A 27,445-nucleotide genomic window follows, 5' to 3' on the forward strand; every position below is an offset into this window, starting at 1 on the left:
TTTCTCCCCTAAGCCCCAGTACATAGTTGTATATCCTAGTTATAAGTCCTTCTGTTTCTTCTATGTGGGATACTGCCACATGGCTTGCTGAGCGATGTGTAGGTCCACACCCAGGGATGCTGAAGCGGAGTGCGTGAACTTAACTACTGCACCACCGGGCTAGCCTCCTGGTTGGGCTTTATATAGAACTTATGGCTCTGATTTTGTTCCTGATTCACAGAGCCATTGCTTACAACACTCCTGAAAATGAGTCTTGCTCGTCGGAACGTTTGACATTACCACCGTAGAAGGTGGTTACAGCAGCTTTGTGCATATGGCACGCACGCGCGCGCGTGTGTGTTGTCTGATATCAATTCCTTCTGGCTCTCCAGAATCACTTGTGCTCTGTTTACATCAACCAGTTCTGTACTGTTTCCTTCCTATCGCTGTCTCTATTTGTCCTGTTGATCTGATCAGGCTGGGAGAATTCAAGAGTCTTCTTGAAGCAAAACTACATGGAATGTGGATTATGACCCTATTTCACACATAGATAGCCATACATGTGTACGTAATAAATTTTTCCAAGAATCCATAAACAACTATTAATCCTGGGTTCCTTTGGAAAGCGGGAGCTGAGGAAAATTTCAAACACATCCTAAAGCAAATAGAATAGTCTAGCAAACTCCCATCCACTTATCTCCTAGCTTCAACAATGATCAGTTCATCACCAGTTCCCAGCTTTGTGTTATACATATTTGAAGTTTTTTAACTCTACCATGAAGCATGTATTATTTTGATAATTTGAAATTTTAACTATAAATTAAATTTTTAACCATAAAATAAATCCACACATTAAAAGGAAGTGCAGTGTGTTAGATTTCAAATGTTCCTGTCTCCTTTCTCATCCTTTTAGACTCAGTGACTTTCAAGGGTGGGTGATGAAGAGCGATTTTTCTCTAGTTCTGCGATCCCCAAGGACAGATCCTGGCTGTTGCTAAACATCTGGGAAGGACAATAGCTTTGGTTTTAAGCACATTTATGTCAGTGCTGTTGCCCAAGTCACAAGACTCACGCTGTCAGCCCCACTGTTCGGCTTGCTGTGTTTTTTAATTAAACTGTCTAGTTTGGCTGAGATTTATGACGCTGTTTTTAAATGAGAATATGTGGTTTCTGCCCCCCGCCCCCTTTTTTTCTCTGGATCCTGCAACCCGCTGCAGTTCTCTGCAAGCTATTTTTTAAAAAACAATTTCTACATTTCTTATCAGATGGGCAGTAATTTTGCAGGGATTATTAACACCCTGCACTCAGTAGTGTTTGTTCTCCTCAGGCTGGGAGAGGAAATTGTCTGATGCAATAACAGCAGCTGCTTAGCTGGACAGGAATAGAACATTACAGAATCACCTTGAATCTAAAGGCTGTGAACCAGCTGTCTGAGATGAATGATGGGAAGGTGGTTTTTGTATTTAAATTCCTTAGCCAGTGGGATTGAAAATGCAGCTAAAATACACATGGCTGTATTGAACAGGGGTTCAAGGTGGATTGATCTGGGCTGTTAGAAGACTCTTCTGCCTTGTTCCTCTTCACTGCTGAGAGCATAGAATGCGCTAGTTGATTTTTCACCTCATGAGGCTCTATCCCCTACTACGTGCGAGTGTCTAGAATTGCACAAATAAATAAGCAACTCTCCCTTAGTATCCCTGACCTCATCTAATTGTAATACCATGGGATGAATGCTTTACTAGTGGCACTAAAATATGTGGGAGGACAGAGGAGAGGGTTGTCTTCTGGCTTTGGAAGGCTGAGAAGATGTTCACAGAGGTGGTGCCGTTTAAGCTGAAAACAAGTAGAATTTTTGAATTACTGAAAGCAGAAGGAGGGAGCATTCTAAGCAGGGGGTCTCTGTCTCGAGCAGAGGCATGGGGTGGGGGCGGTGGTGGGGGCATGTTCGTGTGTCCAGACTGTGAGGCAGGCGTGCTTGTGGTGGGAGGTGAGAGAGAGGTGAGGAAGCTTGGGAGGAGGCCTGAGGTCAGGTGGAAAGCCTCCTTAGATAGAGCTTTTGGATCCAGCCCCCTGAAGGGATGGTCGACTGTTCTGGTTGTTGTTAGGGTGTGCCTAGCTTGGAAGAAGAACTGAAAAACTTTCAAGAGCCAAGGTGCTTCAGGGACAGGTGTCTCTTGCCATCTGTCATTTGAGGCTCCTGGGCCTTTTTCTCCTGCCCTCTCAGCTGTGCCTTCCTGCCCGACTCCTCTCTCACTCCTGATTGGCTGGGTTCCTCTGTGTCTTCCAGTGCCGTTTTTGGCACATGGAATACCATGTAGATAGTGTGGAGGATACGGAGGGTGTACATAGACAACTGAATGGGAGAACCAAGAGATGCTCTGGACTTGGCAGCCCTACCCCCTTTTAACCAGAGCACCCCACATTGCTCTGTTATACACACCGACATCTGGGTAAGTTTCTACTTGAAGAAAGTCTTCCATGGCACAAACGGAGTTTGAAAGCTTCAGCGCTAGTTTAAATCTTGGAGGGAGCCATTCCGCCTGGCTTAGCTAATTACTGTCATTTGAATTGGGTAGAATCTTGTGCCCCTGGTCTCCTCCTTGAGCGGCCTGTGGGTGTGGGCAGGGGCCAGCTTAGGTCACGGGCATTTCCAGCTAGGTGCCTCGCCATGCAAAGAAAACGGGCAGATTTTGAACCCCGCCTGGGGTGGGTCAGGTGTGGAAGGCAGTGTTAAATCGAAGGGGATGTTGGGTGTGGCAGACAATGTGACTGATGTGTCCAGGCAAAATGCCGTGTTTAAAAGTGTGGCTTTTAGCTGCTAGCTGAGCAGTTTGCGGAGTCTTTCTAGAGAAAGCTATTCCACAAGAGGCGCAGCTGCTCGGAATTTCCATTTTTCCACAGGACTTTGAAATATTGCTTACTCTTTCCTCTTCTTGGAGATCTCCATGCATCTTAGTGTATTAAAGTTGTGAAAACTTGTAAGGTGTAAGTTTAGTTCAAGTAGAAGGAAATGCTTTCTCTTTTTTTAAAAAAGAAACGTGTATGCACAAATATACACGCACACAACAGAGATTAAAACTTTGGAAATTGTTTACCCTGGAACTGAAAACATACATAGTTTTCTAAAAAAGCCTTTGATGAATTCTATGATAGTGTAATAATTACAATAATAATAATAATGATAGTGATAGTAAGAACCCTCATAAGTTAATGAGAAGCCTTTCTACCTCTTTGAAAATGATGTCATTTCTGTTAGTGCCCTTGCACACTCGTTTGTTCACCAAATATTTATTAAGTACCCACGGTGTCAGGCAAAACACTTGGTTATGTGTTTGCAGTGTGAAAATTGTCTCTCTTTTGGAATAGTTTTTCTGGAATGTACAATTTTCAATGCTCATTTTTAGAATTCTGTGTTTCTGACTGTAGATGAAAAAGATGCTAACAGTTATTGAACATTTTTAACCCTTGGTAACATATCTAAAAAGATCAAGTCCTGGGCTATCTCTTGTATCCAGAGGTCTTTCCTCTCCATCATATTTCTGCTCAGTGTTCTGCACATGGAAATGTACCAGGCCCTCGTGGGGCTGAAGGGGTGTGTAGTGCTTCTCACCATGCAGGGTGGGAACTGGTGGGAATCGAGCATGCTCAAGAGTTCGCATCAAGCTCAGGGGTCATGGAAGGATAGTAGCTGAAAGGTTCTGTTCTGTAGTATTTCAAGGTAAACATTACCTAATAATTTTTTTTAATTGGAAAATTTACAGGAATTGAAACTCCTCTCTTGGCTCATAACATATTCCTCCTCCACCAAATTATAAGGTAGCTTGTTCTGCATTTCAATTTCTAAATAAACTGGTCCTCATTATTCTTGGATTCCTGACAGACATCAAGTCTAAGAATTAATATTTTGCATTCTGCCACTTTGAGCATGTTAAACAAATTACTCAGTGTCATTGTCACTGAATTAATTAGAAGGAATCATGTGATGACTTCAGCACGCTTATGTGATGTGTTTTTTTATTAGGGTTCATTTTTTTTTTATTAGTAATTATAGGTCTACATTGGTATTATTTGTGGTTTTAACATTACCTGCCCCAGGGAGTTGTCATGAGGATGAATGCTAATAAAGTAGTTAAACTGTGGCTAGCACATAAGGGCTCAAATGCTATCTTTATTCTTATTAATGAGCTTTGTGACAGTATGACAAAGTAATCAGGGTGGGTACCATTATCCCCATTTTACCACCGAGGACTCTGATGCTGAGAAGTGTGATCATGTGGAATTATTGGCAGCGTCCAGACCAAAGCCAAGTCTTTATATTCCTAGTCCTGTATTCCTGACTGCCCTCAAAACTGACATTTTAGGGTCTGGTATTTCAATATATGAATTTGGGGGAGATGCAAACACTTAGACCATAGCAGTAAGTTAAGTCAGCATGTGTGAAAAATGCTTAGTATAATACCTGACATATAGTAGGAACTCATTTAAGATGGTTCTTTTCTCTCTCTGCAGTTTGCAGCTGTTAGAACTCTCCTTCCCCTCCTCCTCTCCCTTCTCACTGACGATGCTCCTGCTGAGCCCTTCTTCCCAGACCACTCTAGAGCCTCCAGTCTTCAGCAGTTGGGATTGTTGTAGTCTCCTCAGGCTGCCGTAACAAAGTATCACAGACTGAGTGGCTTACACAACAGAAATTTGCTTTCTCACAGTTCTGGGGCCTAGAGATCTGAGGTCAAGGCGTTGACAGGGTTGGTTTCTTCTGAGGCCTCTCTGCTTGTCTCGTAGATGGCTGCCTTCTCCCTGTGTCTTCACATGGTCTTCCCTCTGTGAGTATCTGTGTCCTAATCTCTTCTTGTAAGGACACTAGTCGTACTGGATTAGGGCCCACCCTAATGACCTCATTTTGATTTAATTACTTTTAAAAGACCGTATCTCTCAATACAATGCATTCTGAGGTACTAGGGGTTAGGGCCTCAACGTGTGAATTTTAGGGGAACACAGTTCAGCCTATAGTGGTCTAGCAAGGAAGAGCATCTAAGCCTCAGAGCTCCAGCCCAGAATGCTCCCACTCATAATGGCAACCCTTAGGATATCAAAACCCATTAAATTCCATTCACTGCACTCTGTTCAAAAAACAGGCAGGAGAATGATCTAGTTCCTTCTTTAGGGAGTGTGTCAGGCACTGTGCTGGGTTGCTGGTGCTGAACGGACATTATGTTCCTAAATGTCAACATTGCCAAGGATAGGGTAGACATAGTGCTTCCACTTTATAGAGGAAGAAAGAGACAGTAAGTCACTTGTCCAGGTCACACAGTTACTGTGTGATTTACTCATGTGGCCCTCCCATTTCTCAGCAATGTTGAGAAGGTGACTTGAGGAGCATGGAAGCCAGCTGGGTGAAGTAGGAAGAAAGCTGAACCCATTGACCCAACTGACCCAAGAACGACCTTGAATTGACCTAATTCAAATAATTCACTTGAGAATTAAAATGTAATACAAGACTGATGAAAAGAAGGGAAGACAAATGGAAGAAACTTTTTCTTTAAAAGCAGGTTTAAGACTCTTTTGGAAAAAAGTCGCTGAGCTCTGAAGGGAGTAGGAGATGGCTCCATGTCGACCACTTTTCTCCAGGCTCTTCCATCAGCCTGTAAATAAGTTGTATTTGTCCAAGAGCTTTAATCTATCTCTTCTGGATTTTTCATGTATCCTTCGCTAGCTAGAGGCAGCATGATACAGAACTGGAAAGTTGGACACTGAAGTGAGACCATCAGGGTTCAGACCTCATTTTCATCACTTCCTGGCTGTGAGATCTTAGACAAGTCACTTAATCTCTCTGAGGCCTCAGTTCTCTGTACTGTAAAAAAAAGTGGAGGTAGTAATGAAAACTTCTGATGAGGGTGTTGTGAGCATGAAGTGAGCCAATCTCTGTAAGGGGCTCAAATCAGCACCTGGAACCTAGTCAGCCTTAACGAAAGGAATAGCTGTAGTCCCTGTAGTAAACAAGGCCCGCAAAAGCAAGGATCTTTGTGTATTTTCGGATGTGGGTCTCTAATGCCTGGAAATGCCTGCTGGGTAGGTAGCAGACACTCCTTCATATTTATTATACGGATGAATGAATGTGTGCAAATATGGTGGACCCTGAGCAATCTGTGATGAAGAGGAAGTACTTGGTTTCAGCAAGTTCCTAGAGTTTTTATTGGTTAGTTGGTTAAAGCCGTAAGCCCACTGGTGGAGAGAAAAAGAGAAGGGAGTGAGGCAGAGTGGAGTGGGAGAGTTTTTCTCTCAGTCTCTTGAGCAGTGGGAGAGTTCTAGGATGTCATGGTTGTTTTTCCCTCCCATTTACCTGTATCATCTCTGATCTGAGGGGTGAAACCACTTTCTGGGACCTCTGGGCTCTGACAGTATGGAAATCACCCACTGACAGAAAGATATTTGAAAGGCACTCTGATGCATTTAGAGCTTCCATTTTGTTCCTTCCTGCTCTCTGGGATTGGTTTAATAATTTGTGTTGTCAAAATTCCTAAAGTGATTACCAAACTTATTTTCTTTCCAGGCTCAGGCTGCATGAAGAAAAGGTTATTAAAGATAGGCGACATCATCTCAAAACCTACCCAAACTGTTTTGTTGCAAAAGAACTGATTGACTGGCTGATTGAGCACAAAGAGGCTTCTGACAGAGAGACGGCAATTAAACTCATGCAGAAATTAGCAGACCGGGGCATTATTCATCACGGTGAGTGAGATGGCTGCAGTCAAGGTAACTTGGGAGGAACCAGAGGACTAAATCTTCTATTCCAGATGTGAACCTACCCATATAAGAAAGAAAACATTTTAGTTTATATTGTCTCCCATGTACCTCTTCCCAATTATGTTCTCTTCCAAGAGGCATTTTTCTTTATTTTCATGGACTTTTTTACCCATTTCCTTTCTGTATATGCATCTCTAGCAACCTATCACATTGTTTTAAGTATTTTAAAGCATCATAGAGAGGCACATTTATCCTTTTGCCACTTGGGCAACACACTGTGAGATTCATCCATGTTAATGATATATCTCTTGTTGGTTTGTCCATTTTCACTGTTGTGTCATATGCCATGTGTAATGATGCCATCATACCTTTATCCATTCTCCTCCTGATGGACAGTTAGGTTGTTTCCAAGTTTTTGCTGTTACTCTCAATGGTCTGATGAACATTCCTGAACATTTGTCCTTGAACTGTCCAACCCTGGTTGAGACCTTTCACATGCTATTATTCTCTTGGGCTGGAATGCCCTTTCTTTCCATTTTTGACCAATTTCTATTCATCCTTCAGGTCTTCACTTATGTGCAGACTCTGCAGAGAAGAATGCATTCCACAAAACTGGGTTACTGGGGTACTAGCTACTCCTCCTTTGGGCTCCCACTGTGATCTCGCCTCACCTTTTCATAGCCTTATCACACCATATTTTAATTATATGTTGACGTTTCTCTTTATCTCACTAAACTTCACATTCTTTGAAGTGATGCCTGCCCCAATAGCATGCTCAAGAAGAGTTTGTGGAATGAATAATGAATTGAATTTTGTGAACCTTTTAATAGATAATATTGATGATGAGGGGGATGATGATGGCTAGTAATACTGCATGCTTATTCTGTACCACGTACTGTGCTAAGTACTTTACATGTATTAAATCATATAATAGATACTTGTGTGCTTGAAAAATTAGGGAGTGAAACAATTTTTAGTTAGCATCTACTTCATTTGAATAGTTGGAGTTATTTTTTTGCTCATTTGCCTCTCTGTGTATATTGCGTTTCAGTGTGTGACGAGCATAAGGAATTCAAGGACGTCAAACTCTTCTACCGCTTTAGAAAGGATGATGGTACCTTCCCCTTGGACAACGAAGTGAAGGCCTTCATGAGAGGACAGAGGCTATTTGAGAAGTATGTTGCACATGAACTCCCCCACTGTAAACCTGACTTGTAAAGAAGCAAGGCTATTTCAGTCTTTTATCATTTTGACTTCAGCCTGGCTCTTCCTTGTAGGATGGTTACATAACTGTTCCTTTTAATAGGAGAGAATTCTATCACTCATTTGCTTTTCTCTTCACTAGAAATTAAATTGATTTCATAAGATTCTTAATAAAGAATCTACTTAAATAGTATTTTCTATATTTAAGTCAATTTAACAAAACTTCAGAAGTGAAAACAAAAGGATGGAGCTTGATGTTTGCCATCAAGTGACACAGTTGCCCGTTCTCTTTTAAATACTGTTGTATACCTTGGAGGTTTAGTCTTGTAAATGGCTAGAGAAGCCATATCATGTACAGGAGAAGTTCAAGTACAGATCAAGAGCTGAGTGGTGAGAGAACTTTAGATAGCAGGATGTCTATGAGGAATAATCTCTCAGCTCTTTGGAAGAGATGAATATACTGTAGCCCAGGAGTATCCAGTTGGTGGATCTTGAATCTCCCCAGTGGCCTGTCTCTGAGCTGATCAGTTATTTCCATGGCTTCTTTTCTATCCTATCTTCCTTGTTTTTTTCCAGGACAATCATTAGAGAAATGAGTACAGGAGCAATGGTATTTCCTTCTTAACCCTGACTGCCTTTCAAGCTTTCAGGAGTTGAAAAATATGTATTTATCACATAAAAGAGCCTACTGTATGATGAGTGGGTTGATGAGATGGGGAGAGAGGCCTGGGTGGTCAGATAAGTAGCATGATGGTTAAGAGCCAGACAGGGTTTGAATTCTACCCATCACCTTACCTTCCTAAATCTCAATGTCCTCTTTTATGACATAGGATTGGTGATAGACCTACCTCCTAGGTGTTTAGTGTTGTTGTGGGTATTAAAAGAATAAACTCTGTCAAGTACTTAAGCATTTAGCTCAGCATCTCTGGGATGTAATCAGATCCCCCAAATGCTAGCCATTTCAGATATTAACGTGATATTGATGACCACCCTTGGTCTGTCTCTCCTGTGTTTTGCCTCTATCCCAGTTCTGTTCACCTCTGTTTCTGGAGCTGGTATTGTCCAACCACTCAATGCCCGATATGTAGTAGTTCTCCTATAACTTGCTCTCTATATTGAAGTATAGCAAATCCATCATCTCCCTGACTCACGTGAATTTGCATGGAAGGGATCCATCAACACCTCCATTTGTATACTTGAGTAGGTGTACATGTTTTGTTGCTGGTTTCTTTGTTTTGTTTTGTTTTAGTTTTTTAGTTTCTTTTGGAAAATTCTAGCAGCTGTTAGTTATTTAGATTACCATGATGGTCCTTTCAAACTATAAGATTCCGTGTTGTCAAAAACATACATGTCAGTTCCATGGAAGGAAACCACAGGATTCTGTAATACTCTCCTCCAGCTACAGCTCATCTCTTGGGATCTGGGCAACCACACTTTGGGAGCAGGGATTAGTAATAATTGAAAATGTCTGACAGAGAACTGTTCTTGATTATTGGATGGGTATGATGGTGAGACAAAAATAAGAAAAGCTGAAGAAAGTTGCTCATTCCTTCTAGAAAACACACTTAGTCCAGCCCACTGTCTTTTGCTTCTCCCCTTATATCTTATGCACCATTCACGCTGAACTGTTGTGTCTCTGGACCATCCAAGCTTCCTCTCTGCCTTCAGACCATTTATCAATTCATTAAGTGTTCAAAAAATATTTATTGAGCCCTCGCCACATGCCAAGCACAGTTATAGGCGCTGGAAATGCGCCCTGAACCCAAGGCCGAGACAGCCTCTGCCCTCCTGAGCTTGCATTTCGGTTGAAGAGGCAGACGTTAAAGGGATCACACATGAAGAGGGATGTAGTCTAAGACAGGTGGTTTCCAGTGCTGGAAAGAAAAACAGACTTCCTGAAGTTGGCAAGGTAGATAGAGGGGACAGGGAAGACGCCCCTGAAGAGGGGACATTTGAATCAAGTGAACCTTGTGGTATCTGGTAGAAGAGCAGCCCAGGCAAAGGGCACAGCAAAGGGAAAGGTTTTGAGGCAGGAATGTGCTGGGCATATTTTGGGACGGTAAGGAGACCAGAGTGTCCGAAGGGCACGAAGTAACAGTGAGAATAGTAGGAGATGCGTTGGGGCCAGATCACATAGGATCCTTAAAGCCTTGATACGAATCGAGGATTTTGTTTGTGATGGGAAGCCATTGGAGAGTAGGGAGTAGAGAAGTGGTCATTTGATGTACTTTTTGCGTATGCTGTTCCATCCACCTGGAAGACTCTTCATGCCACTCTCAACACTTTCCCTAGCTCACTCTGACTCTTCTTGGCTTCATGTTTAATATGACCTTTTCTGAGAATCCTTCCGTACCCGCTTAGAACCGAGTTAGATGCTGCTACTGCATTACGTACCAAATAGCTGTATTAGAATTTCGTCTTTGTATGTTTACTGCATTAGACTGAGAGACTTAGGGCTACGGACTGCTTTATCCTACCTTGCATGTCTTACAGTTTAACATATGCCTGGCCAGTCGTAGATGGTAAATATTTGCTGAAAAGTATAAATAAAATTATGAGCCCTGGACGGGTTGATCGATATTGCTATCTTTTTCTGCGTACAATCGGCTTTCCAGTCATTAATGTTCAGTGTCTCAATTTCCACGTAAATTTATTTCTCCAAACTGCTTGTGCAATTAGCATTAGGAAAAGTAATTTAATAAGTACTTAACCTTGCGTGAACTAGCTGCCGCCTTGCAAATCTTGGCCTCTACTTTTGGTGGTTGGAACGTGCCTGGAACAAACTTTAAGGCCTTTGGAATTGATAGCTCAGTTTCTCTATTTGACCAGTTTTGTTTAGAGTGTACACTTAATTATTTTTTATGCATTTTCCTTGTTTCCTTACACATCTTTTCCAAGAATTTCAGCACGTACTATTATTTTGTAAGCTATGGATACTTTAAAGAATAACATAAAGAAGTAACTATTGATTTTGTTCATAGCTCATCTTTTCAAGTATTTTATTTATTTTAGTATTGAAGTTTTTTCCTGTTTTTTTTTTTTTGTTTTTTTTTTTTTGAGGAAGACTAGCCCTGAGCTAACTACTGCTAATCCTTCTCTTTTTGCTGAGGAAGACTGGTCCTGAGCTAACATCCATGCCCATCTTCCTCCGCCCTACGCATAGGACGCCTACCAAAGCATGGCTTTTGCCAAGTGGTGCCATGTCCGCACCCGGGATCTGAACCGGTGAACCCCGGGCCGCTGAGAAGTGGAATGTGGGAACTTAACCGCTGCGCCACCAGGCCGGCCCCCATATATATATATATATATTTTTTTTTAGCCAGAATACTTGTTTAGGATATCTCTAACATTTGTGAAAGAAGGCTTTGCAAAATATGTGTTCCTTTTGTTGTTTTCCTTTTAAGATAATAACAATAGATAATATTTGTTGGTTGCTAACATGTATCAGACACCCTGACTAGTCCATTTTATTTGATCATCATAACAACCCCAATTTAGATCATTGTCCTGTTTTATGGATGAGGCAAATGTGGCAGGTGGAGATTAAACCTCTTACCCAAGGTCACCTCACTAGTAAAAAACAGCTAGGATTTGAACCCAGGAGGCCAAAGCCCAAATTTATTACTACTACACTATTAAGAAATCTTAGAAAACATTTTTATTATTATAAAAGATTTATTATTATTATTATTTATTATTTATGGAGATTAAATGGATGAAATCAATGTTGACTTCAAAACCTAGTTTATCTTAAAATAGAATGTGGAGTTTGTAAATATCCAGGTATGGAATTTTCTGTAAAAACTGACCTAAAATATTCTGAGATTTTAAAGTGAATGTTGGACAAGGAGAGTAAAATGATCATGATAAATCTCTGTGGTATTCTGTAAATATGGTAACCCAGTAACACATTTTATTTATAAATTAAGCTCCTCAAGGCACTTCCATTGGATTATTTTAGCTGAACTCCTTTAATAGAGCAATAATAGAGTCATAAATAATAATAGTAAGAATAGTTTAGTAAATAATGATATAAAAATACAATATAAAATCGATGGGACATTATGTTATTGCTCACTTTTCAGAAGGAGCATCTGGGACCAGAAGCAGTTAAGTCATTTCTGTGAGATGGTGACACAGCCTGAGAGGGACAGAGGGGACCTGAACCCAAGGTGGCAGGTGTGCAGGCCACTGCTGTCCACAACCTCCCACCAGCTCTGAGGGCTGGCTGTATTGTCAGTATTTCCTTTTTGCTCTCCTCTTACTTGTTTGTTTTGTATTATTAATAGAACTTTGTGAAACTTGGTGGTTTCTTGCTAGGGTGTTGCTGAAACATGCTGATTTTTGGCACCCTGGCTTTCTAATCTCTAGTGGTGTTTCTTAATCTGCTATTTTCTAGGACAAAGCTGTGTTTCCAAACCAAAATTCAATGACTCTGCCACCTTAGTGTTTATGTCACTCCAGTTACCTTAACTCAGAGGTACTTGAATGAATAGTGGTTAAGGGGTGGAAGCTGGCCCTTTCAAGTTGTCCCAACATGAGGAAAGTTATAGGGGAGCTGGTGATGTGAGTCCTCCCACATAGTGAGTGACAGTGAGTGTGGGTTTTGGAGTCACACAGCCCTGGTCTCCAATGCCGGCCTCACAACTTGCTTGCTCTGTGACCTTGAGCAGGCTGCTGAACCTCTCTTATCTGTACTCTTACATGGAGATAAAGCTGGGACTCACTTGGAAAGGCTGTTGCGAGGATTACATGAGATATAATCTCTACAGTGCTAAGCACAGTGCTTGGCACAGAGTGAGAGATTGGGAAATGTTAGCTGCTGCTGTAGAGTAGTAAATAATAATAGAAATAAAGGATACCTGTTATACTTATTATCATGTTATTTTCAGATTTAGCCAAGCGTAGTGGTTAAGAGCCAGGAGCCAGGCTACCTGGGTGTGAATCCTGGCTCTGCACCTTGGGGCAAGTGGCTTCACCCCTCTCTGCCTCCATTTGCCCATCTAGTAAATGGAGGTATTGATTGTATCAACCTCATAGACTTCTTGTGGGGACTAAATGGACTAATCCATGGGAGCACACAGGACAGGGCCTACCTCAGTGCATGAGTGTATGCTCTTCATCTCCTGCTGCCAGCTGGAGGGGAGTGTGAAAAAGAGGGTGTGTGCTCCTGGATCCATGCCCAGATTTGGTCATTTTGAGGAATTCATCTAACACATTCAGGGCACCATGTACTTTTACCAACAAGTTCTGTCAAACCTTTGCTGTGGCCAGTCAGTGGACTGAAGATGCAAAGAATAAGGTGTGACATCTCTCCAGGAGGGGCTTCTGGTTTTCCACTTAATTCTTCCTGGGCACGGATACCCCAGACACACAACACATGAACATAACTCCCGTTCTCCCAAACAGTGCAATTTTTAGTTTTCAAATGAAACTTTCATAAACAGGATAAATATCTATAACTGAAAAGAACAGCATTAACTCTGCTTACACGACCTTCAGATGGTAGAAGATATTTTGGAGTCATATTCCAAATTGCAAAACTTGGTTACCTTTCAGCAGTTGGCAAAATAGCTCTCTTTAAGAAAAAAGTTGCACTCAGAATTAGAACTCAAGTGGTCTCTATACAGATAAATAGAATTAGCTATCAAAGAGAATATGAGTTTGAGGTGCAGTTTGGACTTTCCTTACTGAAACTAATGGTTCAAACGCACATTTAGAACTAACGTTGATTCATCTTCGGACATAGAGGAGAATTCTCAATTGTAATTTAATCTCAGTCTTAATATGGGGTTGAATCCCTTCCAGGTTTGGTTCATAAAGACATTAGTTTAGTTTTTCACCCAGAGGGCCTTGGTTTTCTCAGCAGCCAGAGTTTCTAGTAGTCCAGTCACTAGTAGGCCATTTATTCTGCTCAGGTGTAGACCTGATTGAAGAAGTGGTTTAAAGTACCTGTGTGCCATTAGACCTCTGTTGAGTTCCCATTGCTTCCTTTATATTCTCTCTTCCATGGGACTGAAGGAAAATATAAAGGAGAAACTATATCCAAAGAGGAAAAGCTCTTTTGTGTGTTTTATCTTATCGGAGGTTTCTCTACCATGTGCCCCTGGGATCTTTTTCCTGTTCCCTCCCAGTGCCTGGCACAATAAATATTTGTTGAATGAACAAAGGACTCTACATGCTGTGATTGCTCTGAGCTGCTGCGCTTGTACCATGAAAGAGCTACAGAGAGCTTGCTTTTAATGACAAGCTAGTAGCCAGCGGTTTACCTCGTCTTGCCTCTTCAGAGTGTACAAAGCATCGTATCCATTAATATGTTTGATCGTCTGTACGACTCTATGAGTTATACCCAGTAGGCACAGTTAATCCCATTGTAGAGATGGGGGACATGAGTTAGAGAGAGGTTTGATGACTGATGTAACCCTAAAATATGGAGCTAGAGTAAAAAAAATAAAGTCACCAAGCTTTTGATTCCATCTTGTTCCATTTCTGGTATAGAAGTGCTTTGCAAACTGAGATCCTGAGTTCTGCAAATTCACTCAAATTTTATGTTCAAAGTATGTTTAAATTATTTTACAAACTGTAATAAAAATACTTTCTAATATGTTATATACAACATTTTCACAATTCACTTGTGCTGCCCAATTAATTAGTGGTTTCATAGAGTCTTGGAATAAATGTTTCCTGCCTCCTTGGTTTATTTGAAGAGTGTCCTAAGATTGCAGTGTAAGTGGGTTAAAAGTTGTTACCTTGTGCAACCGCTTATCTGGGTGACAAGGCATGATTTCGTTACTGTATAACTAATGCCAAGAGCTGTTAAGAGCCTTGAGATTTTATCCTACTTGCAAGGTAACAAGTTTGCCTGCCGCCATTTCATGGATGCTGGCAGAAGGCACAAGACCCCTGATGTGGGGACAAAGGACAGTTTATTTCTCTCAGCAATAGCAGTAGCCAAAGTATGATTATTTTCTTGACTGTTCCCCAAGCCTCAGTTCCACAGAAGAGTACAATGAGGGTCAGATGACACCTGTATGGACTGGGTTACAGAAGAGGAACTCCAAGCTTGAGGAACCTGGATCTTTTGTAATGGCCTTCAAATAAACCTGCTTCCTGGCTCAGAGGGAGACATTATCTTTCTAATACTAGGCAGTAAGCAAACCTGCCCTTTTGCTTCAGAGGGAGACACTATCTTTATCTTCCAAGGATGTTCATTATGCAAACATTCTTGAAAAGATAGTCTAGAACACAAGCTGTCAGTGCTTCTGTGTGCAAGATGTGAGCCCCATGTGAGAGATCTGTGGAGAATATCTCCCGCAACTAAGACAAAATGCACAGATTAATTGGATTTTGTAGCTGATCATTGGGGGAGGAATAATTATCTTCACCACTCCTCTTATTTCTCTGGTTTTTTTGTGTTAATCAAAAGCACTGTATAGATTTCACTGTTTAACTTTTATAAGTAAATGTTGTGGTATAGACATGAAATTAAAAAATGGGATTTTCTTCAGGCCGGCCCTGTGGTATAGTGGTTAAGTTCAGTGCGCTCCGCTTCAGCAGCCCTGGTTTGCAGGTTTGGATCCCTACATCAGCCATGCTGTGGCAGTGACTCGCATATAAAGTGGAGGAAGATTGGCACAGATTTTAGCTCAGGGCTAATCTTCCTCAGGAAAAAAAGGGAGGGCGAGGATTTTCTGTAAGATTTTATCTGGTAACAGAGGTTAGTTCAGTTTTAAAACTATACTATTTTTAAAGGGCCGTCATCTCTTCTCACAGGATGTCTAACCACAAGTTTAGATAAAAAATTTAAGTGGTTTCATTATGCAGCTCAATGTAGAGTCATGGGAAATTTTTCATCTAGAACTGTATCCTTGTTGGATACTCCTAGTCATCTCCTTTCTTCTTTTCTTTTTTTAAAAAAATTTCTTTATAGCAGGCCATGCAAAGTTGTATGTTTTGCCTGACAAGTTATTCAGATGTTTAATAATTTGCCCATTAGGGGTCCTGGACTCGAGAGGCTATATAAGTCAAACTCATTGTTTTATCATTTTAAATATCAACAAAAATTTTATTCAAGTGATTTCTCTATCCAAATACTTCCTTATAATTTAGAAGTGTAGTTTAAAGTATGTAAGAGAGTTGTGCATGCATGTTGAAAACAACCAGCCCTAGTTCACCTAATTTTGTTGATTCTCTTGTTTTTTACAGCTGCAGCCTCAGCCTGCCAAGGAAGGGCCATCTAGGAGCCAGCCTCATGGCTAGTTTGGTCCAGGTAGCTGAGCTCAGCCTTCTGCCTCAGGAGTAGAACTAGCCAGTGACTATGCATTTGGTTATGCCCAGGGACTGGGAAGTGGGGGTAGTGAAATGCATATGGGAACACAGAGCTGTTGCAAACACAAAAAGGGGTGATGCAACAACTTCACACTCATTAGCATGGCAATTACAAAAACACAAAACCAAACCAGAAAATAACAAGTGTTGTCTAGGATATGGAGAAATTGGAATCCTTGTGCCTTGAGAGTGAGAATGGTATAGCTGCTGTGAAAAATGGTATGGTGGTTCCTCAAAAAATTAAACATATAGGTGCTGGCCCCATGGCCGAGCGCTTAAGTCTGCTCCCTCCGCTTCTGCAGCCCCGGGTTTCACCAGTTCAGATCCTGGGTGCAGATATGGCACCACTCATCAGGCCATGCTGAGGTGGCATCCCACATGCCACACTAGAAGGACCCACAACTAAAAATACACAGCTATGTACCAGAGGGCTTTGGGGAGAAAAAGGAAAAATAAAATCTTAAAAAAAAGTTAAACATCTAATTACCATATGATCCAGCAGTTCCACTTCTGGGTATGTACCCGAGAGAACTGAAAGAAGACACTTGAACAGATATTTGTATACCCATGTTCATAGCAGCATTATTCACGATAGCCAAAAGGTCAAGGTGATCCGTGTCCGTTGATGGATGAATAGGTAAACAAAATGTGGTACATAAATGCAATGGAATATTATTCAGCCTTAAAAAGGAAGGAAACTCTGACATATGCTACAATATGGATGAAAACATTATGCAGGTTAAATAATCCATTAAAGAAAACCTTAAAGAATGAAATAAATAAATGGACAAATATTGTACAATTCCATGTAGATGAGGTACCTAGAGTTAAATCCATAGAGAGCATTCATAGAGTAGGTTGCCAGGGGCTGGGGAGAGGGAGGAATGGGGAGTTATGATTTGGTGGGTGTAGAGTTTCAGGTTGGGAAGATGAAAAAGTTCTGGAAATGGATGGTGGTGATGATTGCACAATAATGGCAATGTGCTTAATGCTACTGAACTGTTTACTAAGAAATGGTTAAAACATTAAAATTTACGTTACGTATATTTGACCATAATAAAAAAATAGAGGGGCTGGCCCCGTGGCCGAGTGGTTAAGTTCCCGCGCTCCGCTGCAGGCGGCCCAGAGTTTCGCTAGTTCGAATCCTGGGCGCGGGCATGGCACTGCTCATCAGACCACGCTGAGGCAGCGTCCCACATGCCACAACGAAGAATACACAACTATGTACCGGGGGGCTTTGGGGAGAAAAAGGAAAAAATAAAATCTTTAAAAAAAAAAAAAAATAGATAAAATGAAGACAAAATTTGAAAATCACTAAAAAAAGGCAATGGGGGTTGCAGTGGGGAGCAGATAGGCTTATCTTAGTGTAGTGGGAAGCGTGAGAGAGACAAAAGCATCTCTCCGCTGTTGGGCCAGATGTGTTTGATCAAAGGAGTTGAAGAGACAGTGGAGTGAGCCTGAAGATGCTGCTGATAATGATGAAAACAGCAAACACAGGGCGTCGTTGACGCCTGTTGTATACCAAGCACTTCGCATGTGTTGTCTTATGAAAGCCTCATTCTTAACCAGTGAGATAAAAACTGATCTTCTCCCTTTGGCAGATAAGGAAATTGTGGCTCGATTGGTGAGCCAACTTGCCTACCTTCACACCGCCAGAAAGCATGGGGAGCATTTTGAGCCCTGATTTCCAGCTCCAGAGCCCATGATTTAACTGTTTTTCGGTCTGTAGCTTCTGCTTCGCAAAGTTCCTGCAGCTTCAGTCCAAGGGGGTAGCAGTAATGCACACCACTAAATAATGGTCAATAATATGCAGCTTAATGGATTCTTAAAGGGGCTTGAAAAAAGTGTTCATCTCCTGGCTCATACCAAGTCTTTGGGTCTGGTTTTGGAAATCACATTCTTCTTACTGTTTCTTGGCAATGCCACCCTCCCCCTTCTATATAATATATGACAATACTGTTAGAGCTTTGCTAACGTGCAGACCAGACAGCAGGCCAGCTGTGCGTGTCAGCCCTAGATTGTCATCTACAGATTTCTAGTTCTGGTTGATTATTTAGAAATGACTCGATTCAAAGGTAAACACATTGCTGCTTGAACAGTGGACTGGATTCATTGATGTTAGATTGGTTGTACTGATTACTTTTGCCGACTTTTCCTAATCTTATGTAATTGCAGGGCTGCGAACCAAGTCTCTGCAACATTGATTTTGCCAATCAATCTCTGTAGTTTTCAACCTGGTAGAATGGAAAAACCGTTTACGATTTCTGGACTTGTAGAGGCATGCGTCAAGAGTTCTTCCCCTGCTGCTTATCAAGACATGCAACCTTTCTGAATCTGTTTTTCATCTGTAAAATGGGAAGGAAATGCATAATTCATGAGCATGTTCTGAGGGCTAACTGAGGTAAAATTCAGTGGAGTCATATCTAAAGCAGGACGTGTTATATTTCTATGGTATAAGGAAAAATGCATATAGTCAAAAGTATCCTTGTTTTACCCAAGTTGCGTAAAAATCACATGCCTTTATATGTTACAATTATATTCAGCATGGTGAGATGCCCAGCGTGTATGCAGGACATTTCTGTTTGTCCTCCAGATCCATTCTCTATGCTTTTCCAACCTGCAGTGGCCCCAGGAAGCTGACTGACTTAGACTGTATCAAGAGGTGCCATTGCCATTGGTTTGGTCACTGGGAGGCACTAGCAGGAAGTAGGTGGGGGCCAGGAGAGTGGGGTCACAGTATTGGTTTCCCTGCTTCCTCCTTGCTATTGAAGGCTAGAGCTGTCAGGTAGCCCTCTCCTTACATGTATCCACTTTAAGCTCTAGAAACTGTCCTCTCCTTATAATCCTCCTTGTAACAAGGCCTAGAGTTGTTAACGATCACTGCAGTCTGCTGCTCTGGGAGCTTCACCATCCCTTTTAGTTTCCCTTAGCTCTGCCCATAACTTTAGTAGTTCTTTTATTAGAAACTACCTTGTATTAGCCTATTTGCACATCTTTGTCGTTTCCTGCTGGAATCCTGATTGATAGAGCCTATGAGACCCACCTGAGCACTAAAATGAGTTGTCTCCTCTCTCCTTAAGTGTTTAGGCAGGCAGAATTGCCCACACTCTGTCAGTGGAAAATTCACTTGCCCTTTCTGCTTTTTCTGAGCATGTACCACGTGTGGTGTGATGGTTGGAACTGGCACAGAGTCCTCTCAGTAGCCATTGTTTTATGAATATGGAATATGGTTAGATTATAATGAATTATTTTGGCTCCCTTGCTACTTCTGTATCACCCTAGGTTCTAGCCCAGCAACCATAGCAGCCATCTCTCCAAGGTGATTGTGCTTGAAGTTTTCTTTTCTCCAGCTTGACTAGAAGCTCTTTGAGGTCATGGGCCTTGAGGCCGTCCACATCTGTGGAGCCTCAATGTCCAGCACATAGCGTGTACCCAGTAAATGTTGAAGAGATAAATGGATAAATGAATTCATGGTCATTCTTATTTTGGAAAGAAGTCAATGGACAGCCCCTTTCTCTCTTCCCTAAGCTGTGAAATGTTCAAATTTGAGTAAAACCAGTAGTAGATATTTGCTATTCTAAGAGCACTCTATTCTTTTTGTTTTTTTTTTTTTTAAAGATTTTATTTTTCCTTTTTCTCCCAAAGCCCCCTGGTACATAGTTGTGTATTTTCAGTTGTGGGTCCTTCTAGTTGTGGCATGTGAGATGCCACCTCAGCATGGCTTGACGAGCAGTGCCATGTCCGCACCCAGGATCCAAACTGGCAAAACCCTGGGCCGCTGAAGCAGAGTGCGCGAACTTAACCATTCGACCACGGGGCCGGTCCCAAGATCGCTCTATTCTTATTTACTCATTTTAGGTTCTGATCATAAACATTCAAAGGATAAGAATAATAATGATAGCCATTATTTACTGACCACTTTGTGCTCTAGGTACCATTCTAAGTATTTTTCACACATTATTTCATTTAATTCTTCCTACACCTCTAAGAGGGAGAGATTTTTCACCGTCAATCTACCAATAAGGAAAGTGAATTTGAGATGGGCTAAGTGATATGCTTTAAACCTCCAGTTGCTCAACAGTGATCCTGGCCAACAGTTGCTCATAGTACAGACTCTTCACTTTCCCACAATTGGCATTAAAAATTAAAAATTTAAATTCCTTGAGTGAACCTGTAAAAATTAAATACCATCTTTGGCCTGCTTTGAATCCAATGACTCTAGTTTACATCACGTGTCAGTTTATTCCATCTGGAAGAGATTGGGAACTCAGAGTCTTTTCTAGAGAAAATAGCCCTTGTTTGTTTTTAAGTGGTGAGATTCTAGAGTGAATGGATCAAGGGGATGGGGCAGGGTGAGGCTGTGCCAAATATTCTGCAACAAAGGAGAGAAGAACACACACAGAGTAGAAGAGGGGGCAGGACCTTCTGAGAGAAGAGGCGCATACTGGAGCAAACTAACAGTGTATCTTGGAGGGGTGATACCAGTGGAAGGCCTGACTGGGAGTTTTGAAGGGAGGAGGGCATTCTTTCATTATTAGAGGCTTGTTGGAGGCTCCCAGGGTAGTTGGCTTTGTCTTTAAAAGCATAGATGAGTCCAAGAGGTGTAGTTGCTATGTTGTTTTCCTCCTTTGTTTGCTAAATGAAAACATCCCTGCTTAATTATAGTCTCTTCACACAGAGCTGGGGAGTGTAAGCAAAGGCATTGTTCCACCAAATGGAAAAAGCACCAAATTGGCAGAAAGCATTTGTTAATTTCACAGCCCCTAACAAAAAAGTCTTTCAGACCAGAAAGAAAGAAAATCCAGATAACATTGTTAACTTTATTAAAGTTAAATTTGTAGTTAAACTTTATAAATTTGTGGTTAAACTTTAACTATAAAGTTAAATTTATTGACATGTAATATACATAAAAGTATACATAAGTGTGTAGCTCAATACATTTTCACAAACTGAACACACTTATGGAACCACTACCCAGATAGTATTTTTAAAAAATTGTCCTCTGTATTCTACCGGGATTTAATATTCTAAATAAAATTAACTTTTGTATCAGTGTTAGCATTCTCTAGAAGAGAAAATTTCCTTTTAAGTAATTAAAACTTCTTTGACTTTTCTGTTTCACCTATCACCTGAATGCCACCTCCTCTCCCCAGATGCTTCAAATTTGTTCTTGCTGGTTTGGGCTGTTGTCCAACCTGACAAGGATGGACAAGAGTTGACAAGGGTCAACTCTGAGGGGTGTATGTGTATGTACCTGCGTGCATCATTTGTTCACTGCTACTCTGTGCCAGGTGATATGCTGGATGCTTCATACAGAGTAGCTCTAATTTTTACAACCCCATTGAGGTAAGCATTATTATCCTCATTACATACAAGAAGCAACTCAGGATCATAGAGCCCAGTCACAGTTCAGAGATTCAAACCCAGGACTGCTTCCCAGTGCCACTATCTCTCTGGAACCATTTGTGCTAATAGGCACGAGTGGAGGAGAAGGTAATCAACCACATCTCTCCCAGATTCCTTTTGTGTGACACAGGGGTATAGTCTTATACTCATTATATTTCCTTCCTGTGCTAGGACAGATAGATTCAGAAAGACTCTGAAGTCTATCCTTTCCATCACATTTCAGTTTTGTAGACTGTTTCCTTTCCTCTGGTCCATGCTGAGTGATGGCAGAGAGGCTGTTAGCATCTACATGAGCGCCAGTGGCTCGAGCTTGCTGAGTTTCTTTATCCCATTTCCCCTAGACTGAGGTTAGCAATTGATCCTTTGGTGCTGATGACCCTTTACTGGTTTCCAGCAGGTGGGCAAAATCGAAGTATATAAGAGCAGTTTTCAGGTTTCAAGAAGTTTAGTTATCTTGCTTCCTCCGGGTCTTCCAGAAACCAGTGACAAGCACAGGAGGGGTTATCCAGTAAGTCCACGCTATCACCTATAGGATCTGAAGCCTTTCTGACCTAATGGCTGTTTATTGCCCTTGCTTATCTCCTTCTGCTTTGCCTCTCCTGGACCTGCTCCTCCTCCTTGCCCTCCCCCATCCGGCCCCTACTCAACACTGCACTGCTGGTCCCCATCTCTCCTCATGGCGGGATTTGTAATTCTTGCTCCTTAATCCTGTATCCTCTCACTGTCTTTCAAGGCCAGCTCCAACGTCTTAACTTGGAGCTTGAAAGCTCCCTATGGTAGACTTAGGTATTTTGTTCCTTGTTTCCCTTTCATTCTGTATATACTTCTAACTCAGTAACAGCGTTTATCTGCCTTGCACATAGGTTTTTAATGTTTGCTTCCCTGCTGGATAGTAAGCAATATAAGGGCAAGGGCCATATCTTTTCATTGCTGCAAAAACGAATTCAATAAATTAAATTCAATAAAATAAATCTTACTGGATATACTTATTGGATATAAACTTATTCAAAATATTTATTAATGAAATGAACAAAGTAGATTTTTAACAGCTTTATAATATATATAATATATATATAACAGACATATAATTCACATACTATACAGTTGACCTATTTAAAGTGTACAATTGAATGGTTTTTAGTATATTCCACAGATATGTGGAACCATCACCACAATATTAGAACATTTTCATCACCTTGAGAGGAAACCCTATACCTCTTAGCTAGCTATCATTCCCCTATTCCTCCATCCATCCCTAAGCAACCATTAATTACTTTCTGTCTCTGTAGAGTTCTCTGTTCTGAATGTTTCATATGAATAGAATGATATAATGTATGGTCCTTTGTGACTGGCCTCTTTCATTTGCTGTAATGTTTTCAGGGCTTATCCATGTTGTAGCATGTTTCAGTACTTTATTCCTTTTTATAGCCAAATAATATTCCATTGTATGGATATGAAATTTTCAGTTTCATCATGTGATGGATATTTGGATTGTTTCTACTTTCTGGCAATAATGAATAATGCTGCTATGAACATTTGTGTATAGGTTTTTCTGTGGACATATGTTTTCATTTCTCCTGGACTTATACGTAGGAGTAGAATGGCTGGATCAATAGTAGCTTTATGTTTAATGGTTTGAGGAACTGAGAGACTGTTTTCTGAAGTGGCTGCACAAGTTTACATTCCCACCAACAGTGCATACATCTTCCAATTTCTCCACATCCTTGCCAACACTTGTTATTATCTGACTTTTTGATTCTAGCCAACTAGTGGATGTGAAGTGGTACCTCATTGTGGTTTTGATTTGCAGTTCCCTGATGACTAATGATGTTTAGCATCTTTCTATGTGCTTATTGGCCATTTGGATATCTTCTTTGGTCTATTGAGATCATTTGCCCACTTTTAAATTGGGTTATTTGTCTTATTATTATTGAGCTTTAAATGTTCTTTATATATTCTGGATGCAAATCCATTATCAGACATATGATTTGAAAATATTTTCTTCCATTCTGTGAGTTGTCTTTTCACTTTCTTGCTGGTATCTTTGAATCATAAAAGTTTTCAATTTTGATGTAGTCCAATTTATCTATTTTTTCTTTCATTGCTTCTGCCTTTAGTGTCATATCTAAGACTCCTTTACCAAATCCCAGGTCACAAAGATTGACTCTTATGCTTTCCTATAAAGTTTTTATGGTTTTAGCTCATACGTTTAGGTCTTTAATATATTTTGAGTTATTTTTTGTATGAGGTATGAGATGGGTCCAACTTCATTCTTTTGCTTGTGGCTGTCTGACTGTCCCAGCACCATTTGTTGAAAAGACTATTCTTTCCCCATTTCATGGCCTTGGCATCCTTGTCAAAAACCAATTGACCGTGGAAGATCAAAGCAGTGATTTTAAATCTGTTTGCAGAGAGGGTGTCACGATTGTACAATGGAAGACTTTGGTTGAAAGAAGAGCAGAGACTGTTTCCCTTCCTCTTTCACATCACTTCCGCAAATATGCAGGGCAAAGTAGTCTTATTGTCACCTAGCCGGTTAGCCTGCAGAAAAGTAGTCCCTCCTTGTCATTGTGTTCAGTTTTTTATTATTCTTTCCTACCCCTTTTAAATGTATCCATTTTCTTTTCTCTAGTTGGTATTGTCTTCAATTTTTCTTTATTGCTTCATCTTACCCCTCCTAAACTTCTTTCTTTACCCCCCTTTCTTTCTTTGTTTTCGGCAGCAAATTTTTCTATTTTCTAATAATTAGGGAAGCATCCAAAATAAATAATAACCATTCCCTTGAAAGGAGCCTTTATAATATATTTTAGAACTCAGCTTCCCTTGACAGTTGTTTGAGAAGGCTTACAGAAGTTTGAATTGTTTTGACTTCCGTGTGAGAACCCTTGGTTTCTCGCCTTGTGTAATTTTATGGTTATGAAACCATAGCTGAACGTAGCCTGGACAGCAGTGGCCTTGGAATCTGCACTCGGCTTCTAACTCAAGCTGATTTCAAGTTCTGAAAATGACTGTTTAATACGACACCACTAAAAACCGTGAGGAATGTGAAAATTACAACTGAGCTTCCAGAATATCAGTCTCTTCAGAGCATAAAACCAGCGTTAAAAGTTTTTCTTCCGGTGAATTTTAAATAGCAAGCAAAGAGGAAGGGATTTTATCCTTCAAAGACAACACTCCATTACTGTTGCTTGTGGTATTCTTTTTAGTTTTTAGTCCGTTGATTAACAAATATTTGTTGAGCACCTGAGATAGACTCTCTCCCTAGGCTCGGTTTTCTAAGAAATAAAAACGTTTAAGACATGATGTCTATCCTTCAGAAGCTTCTAGTTTAGCTGGAGGAGTAAAAACAGTGTGTTAAAAATTGAGAGGCTAGGGGCCGGCCCAGTGGCGAGCTGGTTAAGTGCTCACGTTCATCTTTGGCGGCCTGGGGTTCGCCCGTTGGGATCCCGGGTGTGGACATGGCACCATTTGGCAAGCCATGCTGTGGCAGGCGTCCCACATATAAAGTAGAGGAAGATGGGCATGGATGTTAGCTCAGGGCCATTTTTCCTCAGCAAAAAAAGGAGGATTGGCAGCAGATCTTAGCTCAGGGCTAATCTTCCTCAAAAAAAATAAAATAAAATAGAGAGGCTATATAAACCATGGTACTGACTTTAAGGTCAGAAAAGGGGAAGATCTGTATGGATTACACTTAAATTGGGATACTTTCAAACAAGGGTTAGTACATAATCTAGACGTTTAAAACAGAGTCCCACTTTTTCATTTAGCACCTTTGTGCAAATGAGACCCAGGCATCTTTTTGCCCTTTCCTTCAGGCAGGTGCAGTCCCTCCTCTCACACAGGACTGCTCATGAGAAGTCAGGGCTGGATTTTAGCTATTGTTTGTCCCCGAAGCCAGGTTCCCTTGTGCAGTGAACAACCTGTATCACTGTACAATGAACTCCTTTCTTTGAAGAATGGTTTGGATTTCTCAAGGGAAAATGGGAAGAAACAGCCTGAGTAAGGAATAAAGATGAAAATGAGTACGCTCTATTGAGTGTATAAAATGGAGATGAGTGAAGGAAGGTAGAAGATATTTGTTAGCAAAGAGCGTTAAATACTGTTTTCCTCCTTTCCCCTCACTTTTTCCAGTATGTAACATTTTTACTCATAAATATTAACTGAACAGCTTTCTGTTTACTAGTTCCAAACTTAATTATTATGAAAATTATGTCAATTTATCTGTATAACCTCTGTTTTGTAGCTAATAACATAGTACTTAAAAATACCATGCTCATGTAAGCATTTTTCCCTAATACTTGCTTGCTAATCACACAAGTCAATGTTATACATTCAAACTGTATGTTGGAAGCATACATCTAAATATATAATTTGTATATTGGAAGCTCTTTTATCATATTGGGTTTTTTTTAATTTTTAAAAATTATTTTATTGAGGTCACATTGGTTTGTAACATTGTGTAAATTTCAGGCGTACATCATTGTACTTCAGCCCCTGTAAGGACTGCATTGTGCTCGCCACCAACAATCTAGTTTTTATCCATCAGTGTACATATGTGCCCACCCCTCATCCACCTCGCCCTCTCCCCACCCCTTATGTTGGGTATTAATATAAGCATATTTTCAGGGACAAGTCATCTAGTTAAACATAAACTTAACTTTAATTTAACTTCTTTATTGATAACATCTTTCCCCAATTACAAACGTAGTACACTCTCTCTGGGGAATAATTTGAGTAACAGAGAATTCCATTCAGAAGAAAAGAAAAATCATTCATAAACTAACCCCAGGGGTAAGTAACTCCTTTAATATTTTGGTGAATGAATTTTTAATTTCAATGGTTATCATGTATACAGAGTTTTATGTTTTGCTTTTCAAAATAATTTATTATTATGTTAGCACATGACTTTTTTTTAAAGCTCTCTCTCAATGCTGAAGTGTCTTTTCGGCCTAATAGCCCATGGGTCATTTTGAGTCCCTTCCTAGCTCAAGCCCTTGTATGCCATCCATATATATTCCCACATTATATAGACCTTCTCATCTCTTGAGTTTTTTTTTTTAAATACACAAGGAGATCGCTATCAGCTGATTTCTATTCCTGTACTGGCCCGTAAATGTAGCAGTTCCTTCTATTGTAACGCTGCCTTCCCTCTGGGTTAAAGGGAGTCTGGGAAATCTGACTCAGACATATATCCAGGAAAGGTTGAAATCAGCTCACATGCACCGTCAAAATCTGGTGAGTACTTGCAGGAGGCGAGTATTGTTAATGCCCAACAGCTTATAAGGCGTGTGGCCTTTTGTCATGATTACAGGCCAGCACAGGACAATTTTGATTAAGAAAGAACTTGTTCTCTAAAATATAGACTTTCAGAGCCTCGTACACATTTCTGATTACTAATTAAATGGAATTTTAATTTTTTGTCTAGAAATACACTCAGAATCTTAATTCATTTTGCCACAAAGGAAGGGCTTTGATTTTCTGAATAATGGCTCCATCTAGAAAACGTTTATCATCATCATTGTTATCACCATCATTATGGGTAAAATGTAGTCAGTGCTGAAGGAGTACCCGGCAGTGTGATTGACGCCTTTCGTGCGTTATCACACTTGAGCTGCAGAACTCCCCAAGATGGCACTGTTATTATCTTCAGTGTATGCTTGGGGAAGCAGAGTCATGTAGCTAACGTGTGCAGAGTTGGGATTTGAAACCAGATTTGTCTTTAATCTCATACTTTTAAAACTAACCTGTACTTTAAGTAAAGTAAACAATATTAAATAAATGAGGAAGA

At 40.6% G+C, this 27,445-nt stretch overlaps 1 protein-coding gene across 2 annotated transcripts in view; it reads left to right on the forward strand.

Moving 5' to 3' along the window:
• DEPTOR (DEP domain containing MTOR interacting protein) overlaps positions 1 to 27,445 on the forward strand; it is a 144,435-nt gene that overhangs the window by 35,300 nt on the left and 81,690 nt on the right. For both annotated transcript variants that reach the window (XM_008514739.2, XM_008514740.2), the window contains exons 2-3: positions 6,527 to 6,705; positions 7,772 to 7,895. In XM_008514739.2, the coding sequence (XP_008512961.2) occupies positions 6,527 to 6,705; positions 7,772 to 7,895 (303 nt within the window). The remainder of the gene's footprint in view (positions 1 to 6,526; positions 6,706 to 7,771; positions 7,896 to 27,445) is intronic.

This window comes from Equus przewalskii, chromosome 8 (genome assembly GCF_037783145.1).
Source record: "Equus przewalskii isolate Varuska chromosome 8, EquPr2, whole genome shotgun sequence".
Lineage (NCBI taxonomy): Eukaryota > Metazoa > Chordata > Mammalia > Perissodactyla > Equidae > Equus > Equus przewalskii.